This window comes from Falco naumanni, chromosome 12 (assembly GCF_017639655.2).
Source record: "Falco naumanni isolate bFalNau1 chromosome 12, bFalNau1.pat, whole genome shotgun sequence".
NCBI lineage: Eukaryota > Metazoa > Chordata > Aves > Falconiformes > Falconidae > Falco > Falco naumanni.
This window is the reverse complement of record NC_054065.1, coordinates 24,104,213-24,127,168: the sequence shown is the minus strand read 5'-3', so window position 1 is coordinate 24,127,168 and position 22,956 is coordinate 24,104,213. Positions and strand designations below refer to the sequence as shown.

The 22,956-nt window shown below is 35.8% G+C and overlaps 1 protein-coding gene across 1 annotated transcript in view; it reads left to right on the top strand.

Moving 5' to 3' along the window:
• Positions 1 to 22,956, top strand: part of USH2A (usherin) — a 391,715-nt gene that overhangs the window by 37,722 nt on the left and 331,037 nt on the right. Inside the window, exons 5-10 of the mRNA XM_040612018.1 lie at positions 970 to 1,264; positions 1,881 to 2,065; positions 5,124 to 5,345; positions 6,681 to 6,774; positions 16,267 to 16,462; positions 17,232 to 17,362. Coding sequence (XP_040467952.1) covers positions 970 to 1,264; positions 1,881 to 2,065; positions 5,124 to 5,345; positions 6,681 to 6,774; positions 16,267 to 16,462; positions 17,232 to 17,362 — 1,123 coding nt within the window. The remainder of the gene's footprint in view (positions 1 to 969; positions 1,265 to 1,880; positions 2,066 to 5,123; positions 5,346 to 6,680; positions 6,775 to 16,266; positions 16,463 to 17,231; positions 17,363 to 22,956) is intronic.

The following is a 22,956-nucleotide window of genomic DNA, read 5'->3' as shown; positions in this document are numbered from 1 at the left end:
CAGCTAATTTGATTCTATGGCTGTATAAAAGGTCTTGTAACTTCAAATTCTGTGGAATTTTTTTGTGGCATCTAGCAAGTATTTGCTTAATAAGTATACAAAATTTTTCTTCATGATAAAGTAGAAAAATGGGAAAAGTAAGGTGTTTTTTTTTTTTTTTTTTTTTAAATTTAAAAATTCAGTGTCTTCTAGGCTCACAAAATCCTTCTTTTACATCAGGGATGAGCAGATAAAGGTTTATGGAACCTGCCCATGTCATTCATATATCTATCTGCTTGTCTGCCTACCTATCTATGTTATCTATTTCAGTTGCTGATGTCAGAGGGAATTAAAGTGACTCTGGCTTTGACATGAGCTGTAAGAAGCAACTAGAGTGATCACAGACTGGGGCAGCTAAAAACCTGGGAATTTGTGTTAGTTAAAAATGAAAGTATTTCTGTCTAGTTTTTTTTTAAAGTACAGTGTCATATTGCTTAAGCTGGTCGTCTTGGAGGATTGAATGTAAACTTTCAACTCATCTGTATTTACAGGCAATATACCAATGCTGTGGTATGCCTGAGAACAGTGTCCGGATCACTGACTGGAGTCAGATGTTATGCAGTTTTATTACATTAAGAGTTTTTCTCCTTTCATCTAGGGCTGGTCTCATCCTATTCAGCTTTAGGCACCCCAACAAAGAGCTCATTTCCCTTGGCTTCATACATGTCTGTGGAGCAATGAAAGCAACTCCAGAGTGCTTCTTCACAGACATCTTCTGAAGGTGCCTGCTGCTTACTGTTGATTACCTAGGGACCCTGGGTGGCCTGATTCCTAGCTGATGGCCCCATTTATGTGAGATGCAACCAGGCCTTTTAGGGCTTCTGCTGTAATCTAAGATGACTTTTGTTTAATCTGTGAGCCTGGAGGCACGAAGTGGCACTTGTCCTTTTTTTATTATGTATGTAATTATTTTTTTATGTGCTGTGACAGAGACATTTTGGAAGTATTCTCTGGAAACTTCCCTCACCTGCATACCCAATCGGAGTGCCGCTGTCCTGGAAGTCATCCCCGGGTACACCCATTGATACAGAGGTATTGCATCCCTAATGGTGCAGATGATACCACTAATGACAGAGTGCTGAGGCTGGATGCAGAAGCACATCCTCTGTATTACATCAATGATGATGACATTGGGACCACCTGGATTTCATCTGTGTTTGCTAACACTGCAGGTCTGGATCATGGTGTTTCGATCACAATAGATTTACAAAATGGACAGTATCAGGTAATGAGATTACATTTGCTATTTATTAATTCAAAACTATGAAAATATTTTTGTAGACGTTTCATTACAATTTTGAGGAAATTCAAACCTTATGCTTTAAGATGTTATCCTTAGAAGATCAGGAACAAAACTTCCTTTATTAGCATGAAACAATGCAAAAGGCAACAGAATGCTTTATGGTTCTTGTCATTCTCTTTTGATGTGCCTTGGCTGTTGTAACAGGCAGTAATCTAAAACAGATATGCCAGCGTGGGTATCCTGTGTGAAGGCAACAATATTTAGAAATTTAGAATTAGATTTCTAAATAAAATTAGAAAATTTAGAAGTCATGGACTTGACTTTGTGGTGTATTTTCAAATGGTCTTCAAGAAAAAGTGGAGTTCTGATGCCACAGTTCAGTTGTTCTGTAATAACGTCTGAGAGATTGAAGAGCTTGTTTAACAAAAAAGGTTGTATTTGGTTTTAATTAGGAATATGTGGAATGAAATACTGATTCTTTTTCTGTCTGTGAGTGGTAAAGCAAACTATATTGTCACATTGAAAAAAGTTTATATTCTCATTGTTTTACAACTTAGTCATTAATATCAGTTTATGAAAATTTGTTACCTTCTTGTAGGTATTCTATATTATACTGCAGTTCTTTAGCCCACATCCTGAAGCAATAAGAATTGAAAGGAAAAAAAGAGATGATCTAAACTGGGAGGACTGGCAGTATTTTGCTAAAAATTGCAGTATTTTTGGAATGGATAATAATGGATCTCTGGAAAAACCGGACTCTGTCAACTGTCTCCAACTTCATAGGTATGAGTGGGTATTATCTGCATAATACAGAAGCTTTGAAGAGGTAACATCCTGACAGAATTCATTTCTATGTCCCAATGAGATAGAATCTTTTTATTTGGTACACCCATTTATTATGGGCTACTGAGTATATAAAAGATCCCAAATCTGACCTTTTGACTGAAGATTGCCTAAAGGCCATCTGTCATTTTTATCAAATTTCGGACATTGACAAATGTGACACAATTGATTCCTCTGTTATTTTTGAGCTAGACTTTTGAAATTTTATTATGTGCTTGTGTTTTGGGGGGCTATTGTCAGCTGAATTAGAGAACATTGAGATGAAGATTGGAGTGAAGGTACTGATAGAACAGATTGTTTTAAACTATCTAGTTAATGTGAAAGTACACCTTCTGATGTCCAAGGGCAAAACTTGTTCTGAAGCCTGGAAGAGAGGCCAAAGCTTAAGTACGAAAGCCAGTCATTCAGCCTTACTCCTAGTTGTGCAAAACATGTAAGAAATGGGTTCTAATTTTTCTAAGCAAGAACAGAGATAAAACTGGAGGTGGGGGGCAAGAAGGATCATTACCATTTAGAAACATGTTTCAAGCCTTTTTACTAGATAATTAGCATGTGCAAATTTAAAAGTATATAACATATACAATATACATTTCATAAATATAGCATATAACATACGTAATATATAGTTAATAAATATAATTTCACACACACCTGCACGTATGTACATAGTGCATTTGAATATATGTAGTGGTACAGTTTTTAAAAAAATCTATATCTCTTGCCTGATTTCAGATGCCAGTCAGTATTAGGATTGTTTAGTACTTGGCTGGAAACCAGTGAGAAAATACAGTACCAGGTGCTGTAGGCATTTTGGTTTTTTTGTTGTTTCACTTTTGCTACCTTCCTAAGACTTTTCAAGTGTCAGCATCTTTGTTCTCCAGGAGTTCAGTATTCTAAGGAGAGGAGCATAAGGTCATCTGAGTTACACCAGTTTTCAGCAAAAGTCTTTGAGCTTTATTGCTGATCCTTGGAGCAGAGAGTAAAGGAGAAGGGAAATCTCTTAAGCAAGCCAAACATTTTTGGATAAAAAACCCAAATGAGGTATAATGCCCTTTTCAGCTGAGAAATAGGTATTTGTATATTTTCTAAAATGAACTGAGTCGTTCAGTGTTTCCATAAATGTTTTTTATGTAGCACTGTTTCTCCCCTTCGCTTATGATGTAAATGATGATAGGAAGTGATATGAATGAACGATTTTGGGTACAGCTGATCGTACAGAAAGCTTTATTTAAAATATAAGACATATAACCTGTAATGGTGAGTATTCCGTGTACTCAAAGGGAAGTTACTGTCAGAACAATGTTCCAAACTTGTGTGAGCAGCGTAGCAGAGGTCCCTGTTGAGACCTTTATAGGAGGGGAAGGTAATTTTATTCTAAAACAAAACTGGTTTCTCTCTCTATCATACCCAGATACTTGTAAGTGCCAAGACAGGTCCAGATTGTCTGCCCAGGATTTAGACACTAGTGTGCTTGTATCCTGGTGGTCTGGCCAGGACTCCTTGGGTTGGTGTGGGAGGAAAGTGACCTTGGCTTTGAAATCCTTACCATGGCTTGAGGGTTCTTGGCTTGGTGACCACATGCTGTTACTGAATGGACTCTTTTGTGTCCTTTAGGAGATGAAAGTGATTAGGGTTTTTGTTTTGCCATCCAGTGCCACCCTCTGTAAGTTAGGAGTTTCTCCCTGTCTTTTATAGAGGCTTGATTCTTTGCTTAGTCTGAATTTTGACTAACCCCTACTTTAGGATCTCCTTCGTTTTCCTCATTTCCTGAGAAGCTGTGTGTAGATGCCCTAAGATCTTGATGACCTGCTTATCTAGGTACCATCAGCCTTACGGTCTTTCTGCTTCCTTCTGGGGCTTCCGTACCAAGATGGTGTCATCCATCTGCTATTCATACCCATCTTAACATTTCCATTACAGCTGTATATGACTTTCTGCAGAGGGGAACAGAGGACGGTATCGCCCAGAGAAACCTACAGATAGATTCCACCGGGATTTTTGTGAAGCACTGACCTGGATAGGGGCACAGTAAATTCAGAGATTCTTCATGAAGACAGAGGAGTATGAGTCAGCAGACCTAGTCTAACTACAAATCTCATCTTTCAAAAGCTCAGAGATATTTTGAAGTGATGAGAATTACATTTTTTGAATGCATATGTCAAGTGCCAGGTGATACTGTGGGATAGCTATTTTTAAGGAGCCCATGTAGATGTGCAAATAAGCAGGCATTCTTGCCTCTTCTGGAGGCAGGTGCTACTCATAGCTAACTTCTGCCTTGTAAATATAGCAACATGAGAGATGATTCATACCAAACGGTGTGAACATGCATTTTATATATACTTGTTTGCTCAGCTTTTGCTTGAATTCTTAGGAGTGTCCTTCCCCTTCTTGGGCTTAAATATACATTTTACTTTGTCCTACTGCATTCCATTAAATTCTCCTGCACCTGATTCGCTGTAAGGTGACGCATGTTTCTGACTGTGCTCACTCATTGAATGAGATCATACAGTCCAGTGGCCCTGGAATTCAAAATATATTTCTGTATGGCTTTTTGTGTGTTTAGCAGGTATGTAATTAACAATATGGGCAAGTTAATTATTGTATTAGTTATCGGAATGGTTTCCTTATGTCGTTTAAGCATAGTTCATGTTTCTCAAAGTCATTGTGTTAAACTTTTGGAAAACTTAGTGCAGGTAATGCTGTAGCAGTCACACTTTATTCGTATGTTGAAGTTGCCCTCTAGACGCTTTTAATTGGAAACTTAGGGTCTGGAGAAGAGCTTGGCAGTTTGGGGAAAACCAGATATATAGAGGGCATTTCTTTCCCCCTGTTTGAATTCTGGTGACTCAGAATCCACTGACAAGAATTTTCCCCAGAAACCACCAAAAAGTGATGTACAGTTAAGTGGAGACTCTCTCTGAGAAAAAAGACATTAGGAGATAGAATCTGTAAAATATGTGATATTTTGATTTTTGTTTGTCTGTCTTTATTTAAACAGCTTTACACCGTATTCCCGTGGTAATCTGACTTTTAGCATTCTTACCCCGGAACCAAATCACCGACCTGGCTACAATGATTTTTACAATACACCATCTCTCCAAGAATTTGTAAAAGCTACACAAGTGAGGATTCATCTCCGTGGCCAGTATCATACTAATGAGTCTTGGGTAAATTTTAGGCATAGATACTATGGAGTTAATGAAGTTACAGTCAGTGGAAGGTAGGTATTATGGAACTCTTTCCCCACCTATCACTGCCTCCGACTATTACAGCTGTGCAAAGTATATAATGACCTGCCTAAAATTTAATGAAGTTGTTCTGCTTTTACATTTATGAATGAGAAGGGAATTTGGTCTGAAGCAGTGCATCAAGTTTGAAATGATTGGTGTACTGTTTTTTTAAAACATTTGCTCACATGTTATTTTAAAATTAATTAGACTTATTACACAAATCTGTCAAAAGCAGTCCTTTCCTTGGAATTACCAATGCCTCTAAGCAAAGGCTTATGATTGAAACCACGGCTTGTGCTTTACTTCAGTAACTCTTCCAAGTTTCATTATAGATTCCCAGACATGGCAATTTTAACAGTCTTAATGCAGAGCTCATTCTTTGTTTTAGCTGTAGTTTTCCTTTTAAAACTGTCAGTAAAAGTGTTAGTGTTACATTATCTGTGACTGACAGCTGTATTGTATGTAAGTGTGCTGCCTTGTGAAAAGACTAGTTATGGCCTGTAAATAATATGCAGATTTGACAATGAAATAGTTTCCAAGAAGCATATGGGGCAGATTTTTGTTAATAAGCGTTATTCCTGAAATTATTCTGGTAGTTCTCATTTTGAGAGAAAGCACCCTGTTAGATGTCACATTTACCTCAGCGTTTTCTTCACTACCAATATGTTTTGATTATTGATTTAGATGTGTTATGATAATGCTTTTACTAAAATAGCTACAGTCTTGATGACTGTGTAACAGTAAAATAACTTCAGCTGGTTTGCAAAGATATGACATACCTCCAGAAGAGTAGCCCTTCAAGTAGAGTGGGATGGTTATTGCCTACTATCTAGTACTCTATAAAGATTTTACTTTAGTAAGAAATGGACATTTCAACTGAGATCTAAATGGGTTAAACTAGAAAATCTAAACGGGTTAAACTGGAAAATTATGCTTGATACAGTTAAGATTTCTTGAAAAACTATACCTGCACTGTAAGACTTAATATTGATGAATAATTGTCACGTCTTTAATCAAATTTTATGTATTAATGTTATATACTGAAATATAGTTTTCATTACATATTTTATAAGGTAACGATAGCTCTACTAGACACGGGTTTTTGTTTTCCTGGAAAAGCAATTGTTTATAGTTAAAAATATGTTGAATGAAGTAGTCTTTTGTAGGTTACTGTACTTAAGAACATTCTCTTTGGGGTGTTTATTTGTTCTTAATAAACAACTGAACTATGTCATACACAACATTGCCTTTGTGACCACATTATATATTGTTGAACAGATGTTTCCATGTTTTAATATTTTTTCCACTACCTATTGTTTTTTCAGGTGTAATTGCCATGGCCACGCTGATAACTGCGACACAGCTATGGAACCATATAGGTGTCTGTGCGTCACGGAAAGCTATACAGAAGGAAATAATGTTAGTCTCTCCTTTGTCTATCAAAGTCACCTATGAACAGCCTCAAAAATGGGATTTTAGTCCTGGGAAAGAGTGTGTGCATGTGTTTTAGTCTTTTCCTAGCTTTTATAGGCAAACTTCCCATAGCAGGGTTTGTATTAAATGAAACAAAACCCCCTCACCCCCACCTGGCCAAAAGCCATTCCATCGCAGACCGTTAGGAGTGCTCTGTTTGAGGGTTTGATTTGTTTAGAGGTTTATGCCACTTACAAACGTTAGATGCAAACCTGAATTTAGACTGTCAGCATCTAATAAAGATTATGGCTCTACCTGCTGTAACAACTGGCAAATGATTTGTAGAGTGAAAAGGTAATGAGCACCTGATGTTCACAGCAGATTTACTCCAGGGCTTTTTTTTCAGTCTGGTCCTATGGACTCCAGACCCATTCAGTAGATGGAGTGGAGTAGGCAAAGTCCTGGAATTCACCTACCCATTTAGTTTCATTTGAAAGGGAACAGTTCAAGTGGTCCAAGACAGCTCCATGATGCAAACTAAAGCACAGTAAATGCAGAAAATTTGGAGATTTGCTTCAGAGCTGCATGCCTAAATCAAGGTAAAACACCAACATGGATTTACTATCTGATACTTGGAACATTTGTAGGTACTTGGGACATCGTATATTGCAGTCTCTGACTTCAGTGAAGAATGATACCTTTTAATGCAGTTGTTTTACAAAATATGTCTAAGATAGGAAGAATTAAAACATTTTGGAATTGGCTTTAAATGTCTTTTCACAGTTAAGAAAATACTTAGACATGCCCATACATTTGTATTTGGAAGTTATTTTCTTGGGGGTCTTATTATTTTGGTCTAACCCAGTGATTTGGGTAGTGACTTTTTAAAACATTGAAAATTGACCTTTGAATTTACTTATTTAAGGACAGCCTGTAAATGTCAATTTCCTGTACTTTTTACAGTCAGTCATATATGACATTTGGTTATCTTTAAAATAAGCTGTAGTAGCAACATTATTGTTCTAATAAAAGAACAAACTTAGTATTACTTTTTGCTCTTCAGTGTTTTCAGATAGTTGATGTTAAGGTTAAATTTCTTGGAATTAAAAGGCCATATGAATGAAACTAGATACAGTCTAGAGAAGGTGTTCTTATCATTGCTATGCTCTGCTCTTAATAACAGCATTTCTCAATAAAGGGATTTTGTGTAGTTGAAACCTAGCAAATTGCAAAATTATAATTTTCCTACTAGTTTTATAATTCTTGGCCATAGGACAACCAAAATGTGGTGGTTTACTGTAAGTCATGGCCTTCTAGAGAAATAGGTAGGGGAGAGCTTAGAATACTGGTGTCAGTTTGCACTTATTTCCTCCAACCTCTGGTTTTCTTGGAAGCTGTTCACATACAATTTAGCAAAAGGAGAATCGTGATACGTGACTTCAGAAAGCTTGTTCGAAGAAAAGATTCTGTCCCTAGATTGATTATTTTTATATATATATATATATATATATATATATATATATATATATATAAAGATGCAGTTGAGGTTAAGGAAGAATATATATATATATAAAGATGCAGTTGAGGTTAAGGAAGAATGAGCTACATCGAAAGAGTGAATCCCGCAGTATCCCACTATCCACCCTGAGTGTTAGATTTCTGTCACGGCAACAGGTTGCATTCCTTGCTGCATTTATACCTTTTGGAAATAAGCTTTCTAAAAATTAAGAATGGGTTATGGAATAGCGAGAGCAGTAGCAAAGGAGAGACTTACCTCGCATCAAAAAACCTCCAAGCAGTCTGTGCTTGCTAGAACAGAACAAGAGGTGTTAACCTGAGAGCATTTGATGCTGATGATCATGTGAAAGATCTTTATAAAATTTCATAGGGGATCTAAGTTTGTTTGTTTTTTTGTTGTGTATGGTTTTTTTTTGTTGTTGTTGTTTGTTTTTTTAAGCAGAAGTGTAGGATCTACAGTCTAAATGACATTTGAATAGAATTTTGAAGTTTTTAGATGGGTTAAATTAGAAAAAAAAATTCAAGCTGACAATGTCCCTTTAATTAGAACACACATTGTGAAATGTTACTTTGTAGGGATTAATTATAAATATTTAATAAGATCTGGAAATTCACCAAGCACTCTTGCAAGTCTTATGCTACCTTGTGAAAACAAACCAAATACATTTTAATGATGTATCTGCCTTACCAGATATTTTCCGTCAATGTTAATAGGTTGTTCCAGAGTATGTCACATTTTTGTTTACACATTGTAACTGTAATTGAAATGCTTGAATTAACCATATCCATTCAGAGTACAATAAGAATGTTTAATTATTTCCCACATTATTTAATAACTATGTTAGAATCTACTAAATTAGAAATAAAATTGTAATAAAATAGGATTCATATTTTCAAATATATCACTAACTACTTTGAATTTTATCAAGGATTTACGTGAAATCTGAACAGCTTAAAGGTTTTGACTTTTTTTGTAAAGCAAACACTTAAAAGCAAAACCAAAGTCCATCCTGACTTTTGTCTATCATTGGCAATGATAAAACTCTGTCTTATAAATTTACTCCTATGTTTCTTAGGCTCCCACCCCAGTGAATTAGGAATAATAATAATTTATGATGATGGATTCAATTAAGCATTTGATGAAGGAAGTTTCCAAATGCATACTTTTTTTGGCAGGGAGGGGACAAGTATTTTTGAGAAGTTGCACTGTTGGCAGTCTTTTTTTAACTTCTGCTCTGTGCTAGCAGTAAGTCACCACAACAGAGGGGGTATAAGAAGGTTTTTGGGTTTGGGTTTTTTTTAGTATCTTGGACCAGAAATCAGGTCGCTTGACAAGCTCTTAACATATGGCAGAGTATGTCCTTGTCACATTTATACTTAATACAACTAAAATTACAATCTTAAATTTATCTGGCATATACATCTGGATAGGTATTGCACAGCATGGCAATACCAGAAACTAAAAATTTGCATAAATTGTTACAAATAGAAATCTTAGTTTAGTTATTTGCATTACCATGTTATGAAATTTGACATACCGAATGGAATTTCTTTTTTTTTTTTTCTTTTTTTTTCTGAGTTCTGTTTTGATGTAGAAATATGTTGCTATGAAATTTGAGATGATGGGAAGAAAGGAATGCTTAGGAATGACTTGCAGGTGTTGAAGGGCCAGATTAAGAAAGAAGAGGAAATAAATCCTTACAGAGCTTGTGTCTCATCTTATGAAAAAAATATTCGACGACTTAATTTACAAATTATTTTATAAATGCTTTGTGTCCTGCTCTGGGAAATAGCTTTGCCTTTTACAAATGGAAATGGATGCACTACGAGCAGATCCAGTTTTTGGTAACATTTATATGCAGACTAATTTATAGACATGAGTGGCAGTATGTTCAAAAACTTTCCTGGATGTCACATGAAAAACTGGAAACAGCCCACGAAAAAACAAATCAAACAAGATCAGCCTTACCTTAAAACCTCAGAGCCTTCTTTAAATCAGTCATACAGAACTTAGTAGAGAAAGATAATGGAAAAATGTAGCAGAATAGTTGTAGAAATGATAATAGAAAATAGAATTTAAATAAAGCAACTCTGATAAATGCTTGAGAGGGTATGAAAGGAAGTGAGAGTGTGAATGGATATAAAATGGAAGATTTCAGGTCTTCAGGGTTTTCTGTGCAAATAATTAATGTTCTTAAACATTTGCTGTCTGAAAACTGAATACGGCATTGTTGATTTACCAAGAATAGGATAAATAAGGCTTTTTATGTTGTTACAGAAGAATCTGTCTAAACCTTAGTTAAAGGTTAATCTGTATCATCATGTTAGGCGTTGGAATTAATGATACATGGTACCTGAAGAGCTGTAAATATTAACTGTAGTAAGTGGTCACTCAATAACAAAGACTTTAAGCTTGCAGAAGCAAGCAAGCTAGCAAAAAAGTGCACTTTTTGCTACGCCGTGTGCCATAACGTGTGTACCCAGAGGACAGGCCTGGGAGGAAGCTGGTATATCAGAATAAAAAAGAAAGGAAATCAAGCAGGCAGATGGTTGAATGGAGTTTTGGGAGACAGCAAGCAGAAAGGTACCTAGTCCAGTGCCCTTACCTGCCTGAAAATTTTAGATGACTTTTGGCATGTCTGTGGAAGTTATGGATTTGTCCGTGAATCCATCCCTGGAAAACTAGTGTAATTTCACAGTTCAAAGATCCAGGCTTCTAAAGCAATTTGATTACAAGCATTGCTGAAATACTGAAAGAACTTGTCGCAGTCTCAGATACCTTGTGATTTGTTGCACAGGTGATGACATGCTGAAGGAACTGTGAAGTAGATCATTATCCCTCATACATTTTGATCTGAAGTTTGTAAGTTTTACTGAAGAGGTAGGCAGATGGCTACTAGCATTATGGTAGTTGCTGTCACCTCTCAGAAACTAAGAAGGCAGTTCCAGTCTGAAAATGATTTTCAGGGGCTCACCCACTGTGCAGGATACTTATTTAATGTGAAAGAAAATGGAGACACAACTGGGCTGGTGCTTCACTGTTGCTGGAAGTAGCTATTGTAGATCATAAAGCCATGTATATTTATTGAATTTCTATGATTTTCACATATTCCATGTAAGTACCCAAGTGATTAGCCAATCTGTGGTTTGTTTTTTTTTTTTTTTTTCTTCTTTCTTCTTTCACTCCACTAAAACTATTATTGGAAAAAAACCCCACAACCAAAAAACAAAAAACCCCGTGCAATTGCTTCCCCAGAAGAGTAAAATTATCCCTAGAATACCTAGTAACTGTGGCTACAGCATTCTCTAATGTTACAGGAGAATGAAATTTAAAGGCTTATTCCAAATAGACAAATAGAAAGAGGGAAAAACAAGCACAAGTTCTCTTACAATTTAATATCTTGAGCAAGTCAGAGCTTTAGTAAACGAGAACACACACTGAACTCATCAGCTACAAAACATGCCTTCTCCGTCTCATTTTCTAGAAGTCCTACAGAGTTGGAGTCTAAACGAGAGTTAGATGGAGTGGATGGCTGATTTGAAAATAGCTTTGAATTTTAATCCTGGAGAATTTGTGTGAATTAATTTACTGAGCTGCCTGATTGTCAGAATTACTGTGGTTGCATATGCTTTGATTTTGTAGGACTTAGCGTGGCTTCAAGTAACTTCACCAAAAAAAGCATAAATGAAAGAAGAGTTGAGTAGAAATAGATCTTATGCTGCCTGAAAACATCTGTGCCAGTGTTTGAGATCTCAGTTGTGTCCCATTATTGGAGTCTGGCATTCAGAATGGCAGATCTTATGTTCTTTGTCAGTTACTTTGCCATTGCAAAGCAACAGTAATATCTTAAAATGCTCTTTGGCATACGGTGTTTGTAAACCATCTGTTATGTCTGTGCTTAGTTTCTCAAATTATGTTGCATCCTTTTAAGGTACGTGGAGTGTTACGATGGAACCGCATAAAACACTCTTCATCTCTATTGAAGTCACTTAGTGTTCTAGCTTTATTTTTTTTAATTCCCTCCAATACACCCGGACTTTTGAATGTAAAAGCTCTTTGGTCTTTGGGGAGTTCAGGAGGGACAGATACGGTTCAGAACTCTGCTAACATGTGGTCTTGATAGGTAGTCAAACGCTGTAGTGAGGGTGCTGAGCAAAAGCCATGGGGGAATTGAGATGACTGTCTTCAGAGCGGGGCTAAGCTACAGTGAAATAGATATTGCCTAGAAGCCATATTTATTTGGCTAATGAAGCTAAACGGAGTGAAAGTGTACTGTCCATTTGGGTGCAGACTGGGGTCTTGTAGGAGGGGAAAAAGCAATATGTGATTAACTATCCTCTTTTAGTCAACATTTGCAGGGCAGCATAAATAAACATGGTTGGGTGATACACATAATAGAGGTTTTTGAAGGCAAGACAGCATTTCTAACTGACTGAGAGAGTGGCATTCTAACCTTGATATCACTTCAGCAGATTTTTATGTGTGTACTGCTAATAACATGTGTATTATAGAAGTATATGTATAATAGTATAAAATGTATAAAAGTTTTATAGGTGTACATGTACACCTTTACTGCAATTGAACTTTGACTGATGGGTGTGAGGTGGGAACTCCTACACAGGAAAGGGAAAAAAAGGAATAAATTCTACATAATGTAATGTTAAAAAAAAAAAAAAAAAAATGTAACCCAGAGGCAAGCAGCAGGATATTTTAAGTGTTGGAGTAGAAGGTTCTAGTTGACTCTGACTTATTGCAAGTCTCAAAGTATTGTTACTATTGCCTTCTGAAGTATTTCTTTGAATAATTATTGGGTGTTTCTTCAGAGGCACTGTCCTTACCATTCTTAGTGCCTAATAAGGAACTTGGCGTGTAAAGGCTTAGGCTGAAGTCACAGGTGATCTTTCTGTAAGTGTGCTGGATTCAGGGATTTTGAGAAGGAAATTTTTTAATAATAATGATAGTTCTTTTTAAAAAAATCTGAATTCATTATTTGAAATACATTTTTAATCATAACTTTAGACTAACGAATTGGGCCAAGATGAGCTAGGTATTTTGATCATCTGGCTCCATGTAATGTTTTCTCAGAAAACTGCTTTCACAGCAGGTGAGCAGTTCAGATACTATATATCAAGACAATATGTTTGTTATTGTCCATGGGGAAGGCTGTATATTTAACTGTTTTCTGAAGGGCCTAGATTTAACTGAGAATAAGGACATCTGCATGTCTATGGGTTTTAAGGATATGGAGAAAGGCTTGTTTTGTCAAAGTTAATGTTCTTTGTAAATCTACCGCTAGACCTTGTTCAGATTTGTCAAAGGCTTTTTGGGAATTTACCTATCTATTTCACACATGGTAGCCAAGAATTGAAACCTGAATCTCTTGGTACCTTTGAAAATTTCAACAACTATGCTTTGAACAACTAGAGTTTATATTTGATGAATGAAGAACTGAAGATTGCCCCAAGTACATCATCATGCTGCCAAAACTGAAAGTTAAACGCAGCAGGTCTGGAAGTTAAATGCAATTCTTAACCTAATAAAGGTGTGAGTAACTCCGCAGGATGAGGTGGGGGTCCAGTGCACACTTAATGCAACAGATGTGACAACTATTAGAACAGCAATTGTTTCACTGGTTTTGCCAGCTTTTGGATGGCTACTTTTTTTGCCAAGACTTTTAAATTTGCCAAAGTTTTAAAAGTCACAGAACAGGAGACATGGTAGTTCGAAGAGGCTCCATGCTATGTAATCAAATACCGTCTCTTTCTCTCTTCTTAGTGCTTGTGTGTCATTTACCAATAGGTGCAAGCACAGGTGCGCATAAGTAACTGATCTAGGATTAAATCTGAAATGAAATGATGAATGCTCTCAGCCACTGTGTGGCTGGCCAGGCACAAATGGAAATTCAGGGCTGGCAGGTTGGTAGCTCTTCCTGAGCTGTTTTCCTTTCGAGGAGGATATATTTCTGTAGACATGCTGCGAGGAGGAAGCTGCGTGAGTGGGAAGGCTTGGCTGGCAGCTAGGGTTTCTTCCTTGCACTTCCCAAGGTGTGCAATGCCTGGATGAACCTTTTTGTCTCATGTTGCTGCTGCTCTGTAATGCTGATTTTCCTCAATGCAGAGACAAAGGGAGCGAGCAGAGACAGGAAAGATGGATGCGAATGAGGGAAGGACTTGAATGAGTTTAAGCTGTGTAACTTGTGTAATAGCTATGGTCAGGGCATTCCCCTCGGTGTACTTAAACTGGACTAATCGCAATTAGGATATAAACAAAGGTCAGAGTTCAAGGTCTCAAGTGAAGGCCTACTAATTTTCATCCTTTTTCTTTCTTATTCTCTTTTTTTTTTTTTTCACTGTGGTAAGAAAAACTTCCTTTTTCTCTCACTGTGGTAAAGTTGCGGGGTTTTGTTGTGTTGTGTCTAACAGGTTGCAAAAAAGTACAGTGGCTATTGCTATCTTACCTCTTACTGTTAATTTCATATATTAAACCTAAATTTCAACAGATAAATTCTTGTGCTTTCATTTTCTCTCCCAAGATGTTTTTGTGGAATTGTGACTTCTCCGCAGTTCTTGGACTGTCTTAAGCTTATGTTTTCTCATTCAGTTTCTCACTTTACTCATAGCTGATGCTTCACCCATAGCATCAGCTGTGAGTGAAACAGTTTAGAAGCATCAGTATTGTTTCCTAATTATTAACGTATAGGCGATGTAGACACACAGGGTCTAAATAATTATAATAGTGCTTGGAGTAGTAGCCATGAAGAAAGATCAGCATGCTTCTGTCACGTAAGAATGAAATGGCCGAATACTTTACAGAAGCAACCTAATTTGGAGCCTTTGAATGCCTTCTGAAACATGGAAATTATAATTGCAATAGATTTTGTTTCTTAGATCCAGCAAAAGGCACCAGTATTTTGGGAATGGACTTTTAGTAATGCCAGTTAAATGAAAAAAAAAAAAAAAAGTAGTCTAAACATCTCTCTGGTGGCAACATATACCATTTTTTAAGCCAATTTCATTAAAAACTAGTTGGATTGCTCACCATAAAGAGATTATAATTGTCCAATAATGCTATCCGTTCATTAAGAAACTAAATTTTATTTTAGTTCTTGAGGAACCAGTAGGTACAATAAATTTAAGCTTTACTTAGAAGGTAATATTTTGAGTTCACCCAAAGGAAAAATGAGCTTCTGAGGTGCTCCTGAACTACTTAAAAAATATTTTTACTGGTTTGGACTTACACTAGTTAAGTACTTGAATATTGTTAGTCTTTGTATCTAATAAATCTGAAAAGAATTGAAGAAAATAGTTTATCTAGATGTTTATTTAACAACGTACCCAATATCCTAATATTCCATTGGTGTCATTTAAAATATAATAGTTGAATACGTTTAGAGATTTGTGGTTTTTTTTTTAAATATTTCTTGAAAATTTCATTAAATAAATGCACTTTAAGAAGTGCTGATATTTCAGATACTCTGTACAGTATCACATATTTGGCCATAGGAGGCTTTTTGTTTCACTCACAAGCTCAAGTGATAACTGTACAAACTACAGTTACTACAATAACAGACATTGTTTAAAATGCATCAAAATGGATGTTTTAGGTGGATATGTCTTCTGTACCTCACAGTAGGCACTATTTGCATCTTTTGAGTTTAACTAAATCTGAATCTTGAGATGGTAGTCTGTGTTGAGTATCTAAATACTTAAAATTTTATTCTTCTGCTGACCTTCCTTGATTTTAATCTGCTGTTAATGTAACTTTAAAAGTTTTTATTTTTTTTTTATAAAAAGTGGTGGGTTTATTATTTCGCTATATGCTTTCTCACTTCATGTCTAAACCAAGATTTTTCATATTTAAATGGGAGAAAGCACATAGAATGAAACATGGAGTATAATGATGTTCTTCTAAGGTAAAGTAGTTGTTTTAGGTTTTCTTGGGTTTCTGTTTTTTTTGTTTGTTTGTGTTTTTTTTTCCAGTGCGACCGCTGTTTGCCCCTGTACAACGATAAGCCTTTTCGTCCAGGTGACCAAGTTCATGCCTATAATTGCAAACCTTGTCAATGTTACAGCCATGCTGTAAGCTGCCACTATGACTTAGCGATGGACCCTTTTCCTCAGGAGCACTACAGAGGCAGTGGTGGAGTGTGTGATAACTGTCAACACAACACAGCTGGTAAGTCACATAGAAGAGAACGGACTGTTTGTTTTACAGTCGCTTTTTGGCCAAGTCTTGTGTCAGCTGAAATTAGTAGTGCTCAAGGGCTGACATTCCAATAAATTCTCATGTTATACGTATTTTTAAACTATCCAGATAGTGCAGGAATTGTGTCAGTACTGAAGCTACAGGAAAACATGGCTAAAATTTGGTCCCATCTTGTATAAAATCTTCCGTGCAAAACACATTCTAATAAATAATTCTTATAGTTTCAAAGCTGTTTGTTGCACATGCTAGAGCATTTAAATCCAGAATATTGTCACTCTAATTTAACCAGTCTGATAGCATTAAAAATGTTGCCAAATTTTGCTCTAATGTTTCTATTATGTGTAAGTAGTAGATCTGAATACCTTTTTTTTTTTTTTTAATAACCTTTCTCTTCTATTTCAGTTTTCTTGGCTTTATCTAGTAGAGGGAAAAAAGAAAAGTTTCAGGTTCAACGATAATTTTTCCAAAAAATGTATAGGCATTTGCATGGCACAGCTTTTATATAAGTGTGGTATTATATAACAGATGGAAGTTTAATGGAGTAAAACATAGTTTGTAACAGGTTCATTGTTTCATATGCTCTGGATCACTAAATTGGCAGGTAGAGATGAAAGGTGCATTAAAATGGACGTCCTGAAAATTATAGAATCCTCTCAAAGGAATAGAGTCTTTAATTTTGAATTATACAGCTAATTTTAATGAATTGGAAGCCATAATGCATAACCTTTCTTTCATGCAGGAAGGAACTGTGAGCTGTGCAAGGATTTCCATTACAGACAAGCAGGTGCAGATCTTTCAGCCATTGATGTTTGCAAACCCTGTGACTGTTATGCAACAGGCACCGAAAATAAGAGCCTCCTGTGTGATAATGTAAGTAGACTCAATACAGAAAAATGAGAGAAGAAAAAACGTGATCAGCTTGGGTAGATAGCAATAAGATTTTACAAAGCGTGTTTGGATGGTAAGTACTCTTAAAAAAAAATGCTTAAATTTGGCCTTTTCAAAATGGTAATTGACTTCTATCAGAGACTGAAAGCCAAGAAAACACCAAAAGCAATTTGGGATGTACTGTTGAAGAGTTTTTCATCTAGATCAGCAACAGACATAAAAGATGCTGTATGAATTTTCAGAAGTGAATAGTAGTTTTGGGATTCTGACAGGCACTTGTGTACTCAGTAATGTTAAAACGTCCAGGCTTTGAGTGTTTTTGAAAGTCTTGATATTGTCTTAAAATTACGAACAACTTTTAAAAATTCAGGCAGTAAGCTGAGCCTGGAATTCAACTAAAATTAAGCTAGTTTTTTCTGTAATATGACAAGGATTGATCTCCCTTTTAATTCATAAGATTCATTTAATAAAACCCAAACACACATCACACAGTGATGTGGAAAAGAGACCACCAGCTATGTTTTTTAAGCCTATGGACCTTGTTGACATGCAAGTTGTATAGTTTCGTAATGAATCTACCTGTAACTTTCAAAAAGTGCATGTCAAAATAAAGTAGGAAAAGTGAAGTTTTGAGCATACATTAAAAGGTATGTTGTGGTTCGTTCTATTCACATACGTTCTGTCCATTGCCAAAACCTAGATTTTTGTTAGGAATAGGGAAAAAAGAGTTTCTTTGAAATTTATTTTAAAAACATTTTAAAGGTAGAACTTGTTCTACAGGGAATTGAGAGAGAACTTCTTCAGCCGGTTGCTGCACTTCATGTCTCTTCTTTTTTCCAAACGTATTTTATAAAACAATCTCTAGCATTTTCCTTAAGATGCCTCTCGTTATTGCATTTTTAAAACTCTATTTAACTTTTATTTATTTTGTGGATCCTGTTGTATCTTCATCCTTGGTTCTACAGTATAGATATGGCACAAATACACGTCCAGTTAGACTCCGTACACCTTTGCAGGACTTGTGCGTTGGTGCATATGCTGAGTCATAAGTGAATTTAGCACAGTGTTTTTTAAAGTAAACCCTGGTAGTAGAAATGAAAATTAATTTATGATTAATAATTTATAATTATAATTTATAATAATGATACTTTTTGCCAGCATCACAGAAATGAAAAATAAAACAACACAACTTGAAAAACACAGGTATCGTGTTAGAACTATTTTTTAAAGTATAGGAATAATGAAAGCAAATGCTGATGTGCATGTCTGTGGTTTGTGGTGAAATGTTAACCTAAAACAATTTTAGCTGTGTTAATAATCAGAGGAAGAGTAGTTTACAGAAATCACTGCTTTATAGTGAAATACACAAGAATGTGGATTAAACTTGACTGTGAGAGTATGAACGGGCAGATAAAATGGAAAAAAATGGGGGAGACTATTGCTCAATAAAGCATCAATTGACTGCTGCAGTAGAAGCAGAGCAGGGAGAAATGATTAAGAGGCATTAAAGAATAGATTAATAAGGCTGAGGACTAAAGGCTGAAATGAATTACATGAAATAGGAAGGCATCATTGAAGGAAGTGTTTCCAAATCTGACCTGTGGAAGATGGAATTGTAAGGACCCTGCTCATGAAAATTAATTGTCACGTCACAATGATAATTTTCAAGGAAATATGCCAAAAATGAGGCAGAATATGCTTTTACTGTGTAACTTAAGATTTTCTGCAGTTCATCAACATTTTTTTCTTTTTGCAAAGTACCGGTTGTACCTCTTGGAACTTAGTGACACAAAGTTTCAAAATTAATCTGTTGAATCACAAATTAATCTATTGAATCACACAAAGAATATTTACTCATCAAATGAAGTATTATTAATGTGGATAGTGTACAGGGTGGGTAGAAGTGCTTACTGTAACACATTTACTCCCATCTCAGTTCTTTGGACTGATCATGAAAACTTTATGTTCTGTTCAGCTGTTTCACTCTAGCCTTGGTCAGAAATGCACATAGGTGTGTAGCGTTTCTCCCTTTGCATAGGTTCTCAGTTTTTGTACGTCTGTAGATCGTGCCCACTTATAGATCAGTGTGTAACTTTATTTGCATTTTACAATGCAAACTAACATATTAAAAGCTTCAAAATTATAACTTTATGGCTTATAGTAATGAGTGGGATTTTAGAAGAGTGGTGTAGCAGTGCATTCATGAGCAGTTTGTTAGATCTTTTTTTGCAGAGAGGTCTTCCCCTGGGGCTCGTGGGTACGAGAGAGAATTGCTACAGCCTGATAAAATTTGCCAACTGTGCTGGTTATTGACATCTAATCAGTGTAGGAAAGATACATATTGGTCTCATCCTCTTTGCGAACGTTTGTCACAAAGTATTTCAAACAATCAGAAAATCTAGATGAATTGAGGTACCTGAATTTTATGAGAGTGAAAAAAGAATTGGCAACCTTCTTGCCTTCTCCCTAACCATTCACACATGAGAAAATTCTACCAGAATACTGCTGATGTGATCATTCTTGCTCTGTATGGAGAACTGGAGGTTAGTATCTTCTGGCCCTTATACCACAATCCTTGCCTCATTTTCCTTTGCTGCTTTTTACCTGGATTGCTCTACAAACGCTTACATGTTCAATCAGGCACAACAGTTTGTAGTCCTTTCATGATTCTATTATAATATGCCATATATAATGGTGTGGAAAAAAAGCACTCTTTTTTCTTTTTTTTTTTTTTTTTTTTTTTTTTTTTTTTTTTTTTTTTTTTTTTTTTTTTCCAGTGCATTTGTTTCTAGGCAAAGCTGAAAGTGCTGCTATTGCTTTTATTTAGTCTTTGAAGGTACCATTCTGGTCTCAGTGAATTTAGGCATCTTTCTTTACTCACATCTTGCTGATTTTTAAAAATTTATTCTTAACATGCAAATAAATATGTATCATGTACTTACTGGTGCAAAAGAGCTGTACTTTACTGCAGAGGGTATTGTTCAGAGTTGCAAAGACTTAATTGCCTTCTGTCAAGGTGGCAGCTGTATTGTCTAGTGTTGCAAGAAAACTCTTTCTAAGGCAAGAAGATGAAGAAAATGTTAGTTACTTTTTTCTCTGCGGAGTCAAAGGAAAACAGATTCCAGTGCTACCAAGCAAGCTTTTGAACAGGCTTTAGATTTCACCTTTCTGTACTCTTCCTAAATATTGCTCTTTTGAATTTCTTCATTTTTCTGTCAGAATTTTGAAAGTTTGATTTCTTTCTTTTTATAAATAATGGAAAAGCTAGCTAATAGCTGTGTACATATATATATTTTAAAACAAAGTAGAATCTTTATTTCTGATAATTTTACTTCTGAGTTGATAAATTCTTTGATCTAAAATTAAAATATGCATTCCCCTGTTCTCATTCTTCTACCTACACAGTTTCCAACCCATTTATTGTGATTGACAATAAATAAATAACTGGAATGTGTATTACAAGGGAAAGAACATAGGTAAAGCAGTTAATTAAGGGCATTTCAGCCAACAGATATATCAAATAGAATAAGAAATATAAAGGATGCAAAAGTGTCAATGAAAAGCTTGTGTGTGTAGTGGAGTCCATAAAAAAAATCAAGTTATAAAACACCGTGTGGCTTTTGAATCCTGATTTCCCTTCATGGAAGGCCTTTAATCCTATTGCTAAAATGAAGCAAAATGAGCTTTTTATGTTAAATAATTCCATGGTTTTATTTCTGATAGGTTTTGTATCATGGAGATGCTGGTTTTCTGTGATAGTCTGTCAAATTATTTTGGAGATTTAGTCCACTCCCATCCTTTGAACTGTCATGGGCAGGGGTTAAAGACCTCATTTTGCATTTTGAGCAGAAGTGTTAGAAAGCTACTGACTTTTGAAAGTCATCATCTGCAATGACAAGAAGAGATAGTGGGGGAGTGAAAAGGAACTTCATTATTGCTGCTTATTCAATTTTCAGTTCCCAAAGCTGACATACTGAGAATACTCCCAGGTATTTGGTGGTCAGACCATTAACCTATGTGTGTGAGCCAGCACACCTTCCAGTTCTCATTTCCTAAACTGAAGGAAAGGAAAAGTTTTCAACTCCCTTGCTCCCATATCCTGCTTCCTGAGATTGCAGTCAACAGGATGCTGGGGTCCCTGCCAGGTTTGCATCGAGTGAGAAAGTAGTGAGAAATTTATGATTAGTGCAACTGCAAAAGGATTATTTTTTTTTTTGTCAGGTGTTCTGGGCTTCAAAAATAAGTTAGCTTTCATAAAAGAAACTTAGAAAGTGCCAACTTTGGAGGTTTTTTATTTACATCAAGCCACATCTCATATTTATTCTCCAAAATTGGAGATACTTTGATTACATTTCTGGCAATATGTATCTTCTATTACAGATACCAAAAAATAGCTATCTGAAATTACAGGGATATCCAAGGAGAAAAAGATGGTTTTAAACTTCAAAATGGTTTAGGCCAGCTAATTTTTTCCCCAGCAAATTCCATTTTATACTTTATGAATACATACGGTCAAAAGTTCTTAAGTAGGCAGACGATATATTTACGAGACCGTGATTTGTACGTGTTTACTATCTACTAGATGAACTCTATGGCTAAATAGTTGCTGTACAATAGACAATAATTAAGGCAATTCTTTGAAATACGTCACTCTTTGTCCTGGGTACTGAAATGTCTTCTTAAACCCTTATATCAATTTCATAACTGGACACCGGGAGGGTTCATGAACAGGCTCCACTTTGAATTTGTGATTCCAGGTGTGATGAGTTAGTGTCCCCCAATTAAAGACTGGCATCACCACAGTCTAAAGCAGTGTGAACTGCTCAGTATATCTAAAATTCAGAAATCTTAAGCAGTCTGCTTCCTGATTAAGGACAGTGCTGCTATAGCTGTGATTTGTGCAGGAGGAAATTGCTTGCATACTTTTTATAAGTTTACATTTGAGGATATGGGCCGACTGTGTATTTCATACGTAAATTATAAATGACACAAGGGATATATGCCAACTCAGCATCGGCGATTTTCTGTATCAAATAACAATTGTAATTATGATGTCTCAGGATACACCACCACTTGGTAGCAATCCTCAGCTAGACTCACTTCTGTAGTGAACAATCTAGACAGATATTTTCCATAAGTGATTTACTACCAAGGTAGTCATGTTAATAGACTATTTCCATCCGCTTACTGTTTGGGTCAGAACCAGGCCTCTCAGGCATAAGCAACAGGAGAACAGATTGCTTTCTGCTCTTCTATAACCAGCATAATTAAAGTTTATTTCTTCACATGGCAGATAGCATTTGGATTGGGGGAAGGTTCAGTAATATCTCCAGTGCCCAAATGGTGAAAATCCTGGTTAACGAAACCTTTCAATATTAATTGCTATCAGTATTCGCAATGATACTGTTGTTTCCAGAGTTAAGGTGGACTTACAGAAATAATAATAGTAATAAGAGCAACCACTTGGCTTCATAATTCATTTGGATTTTTATGTAGTTATAGAAATAGTTTGTTCTACCCATTTTGATGCAGATTTCCATATTATAACCTATTAGTCCACCTACTTCTGCAGTATT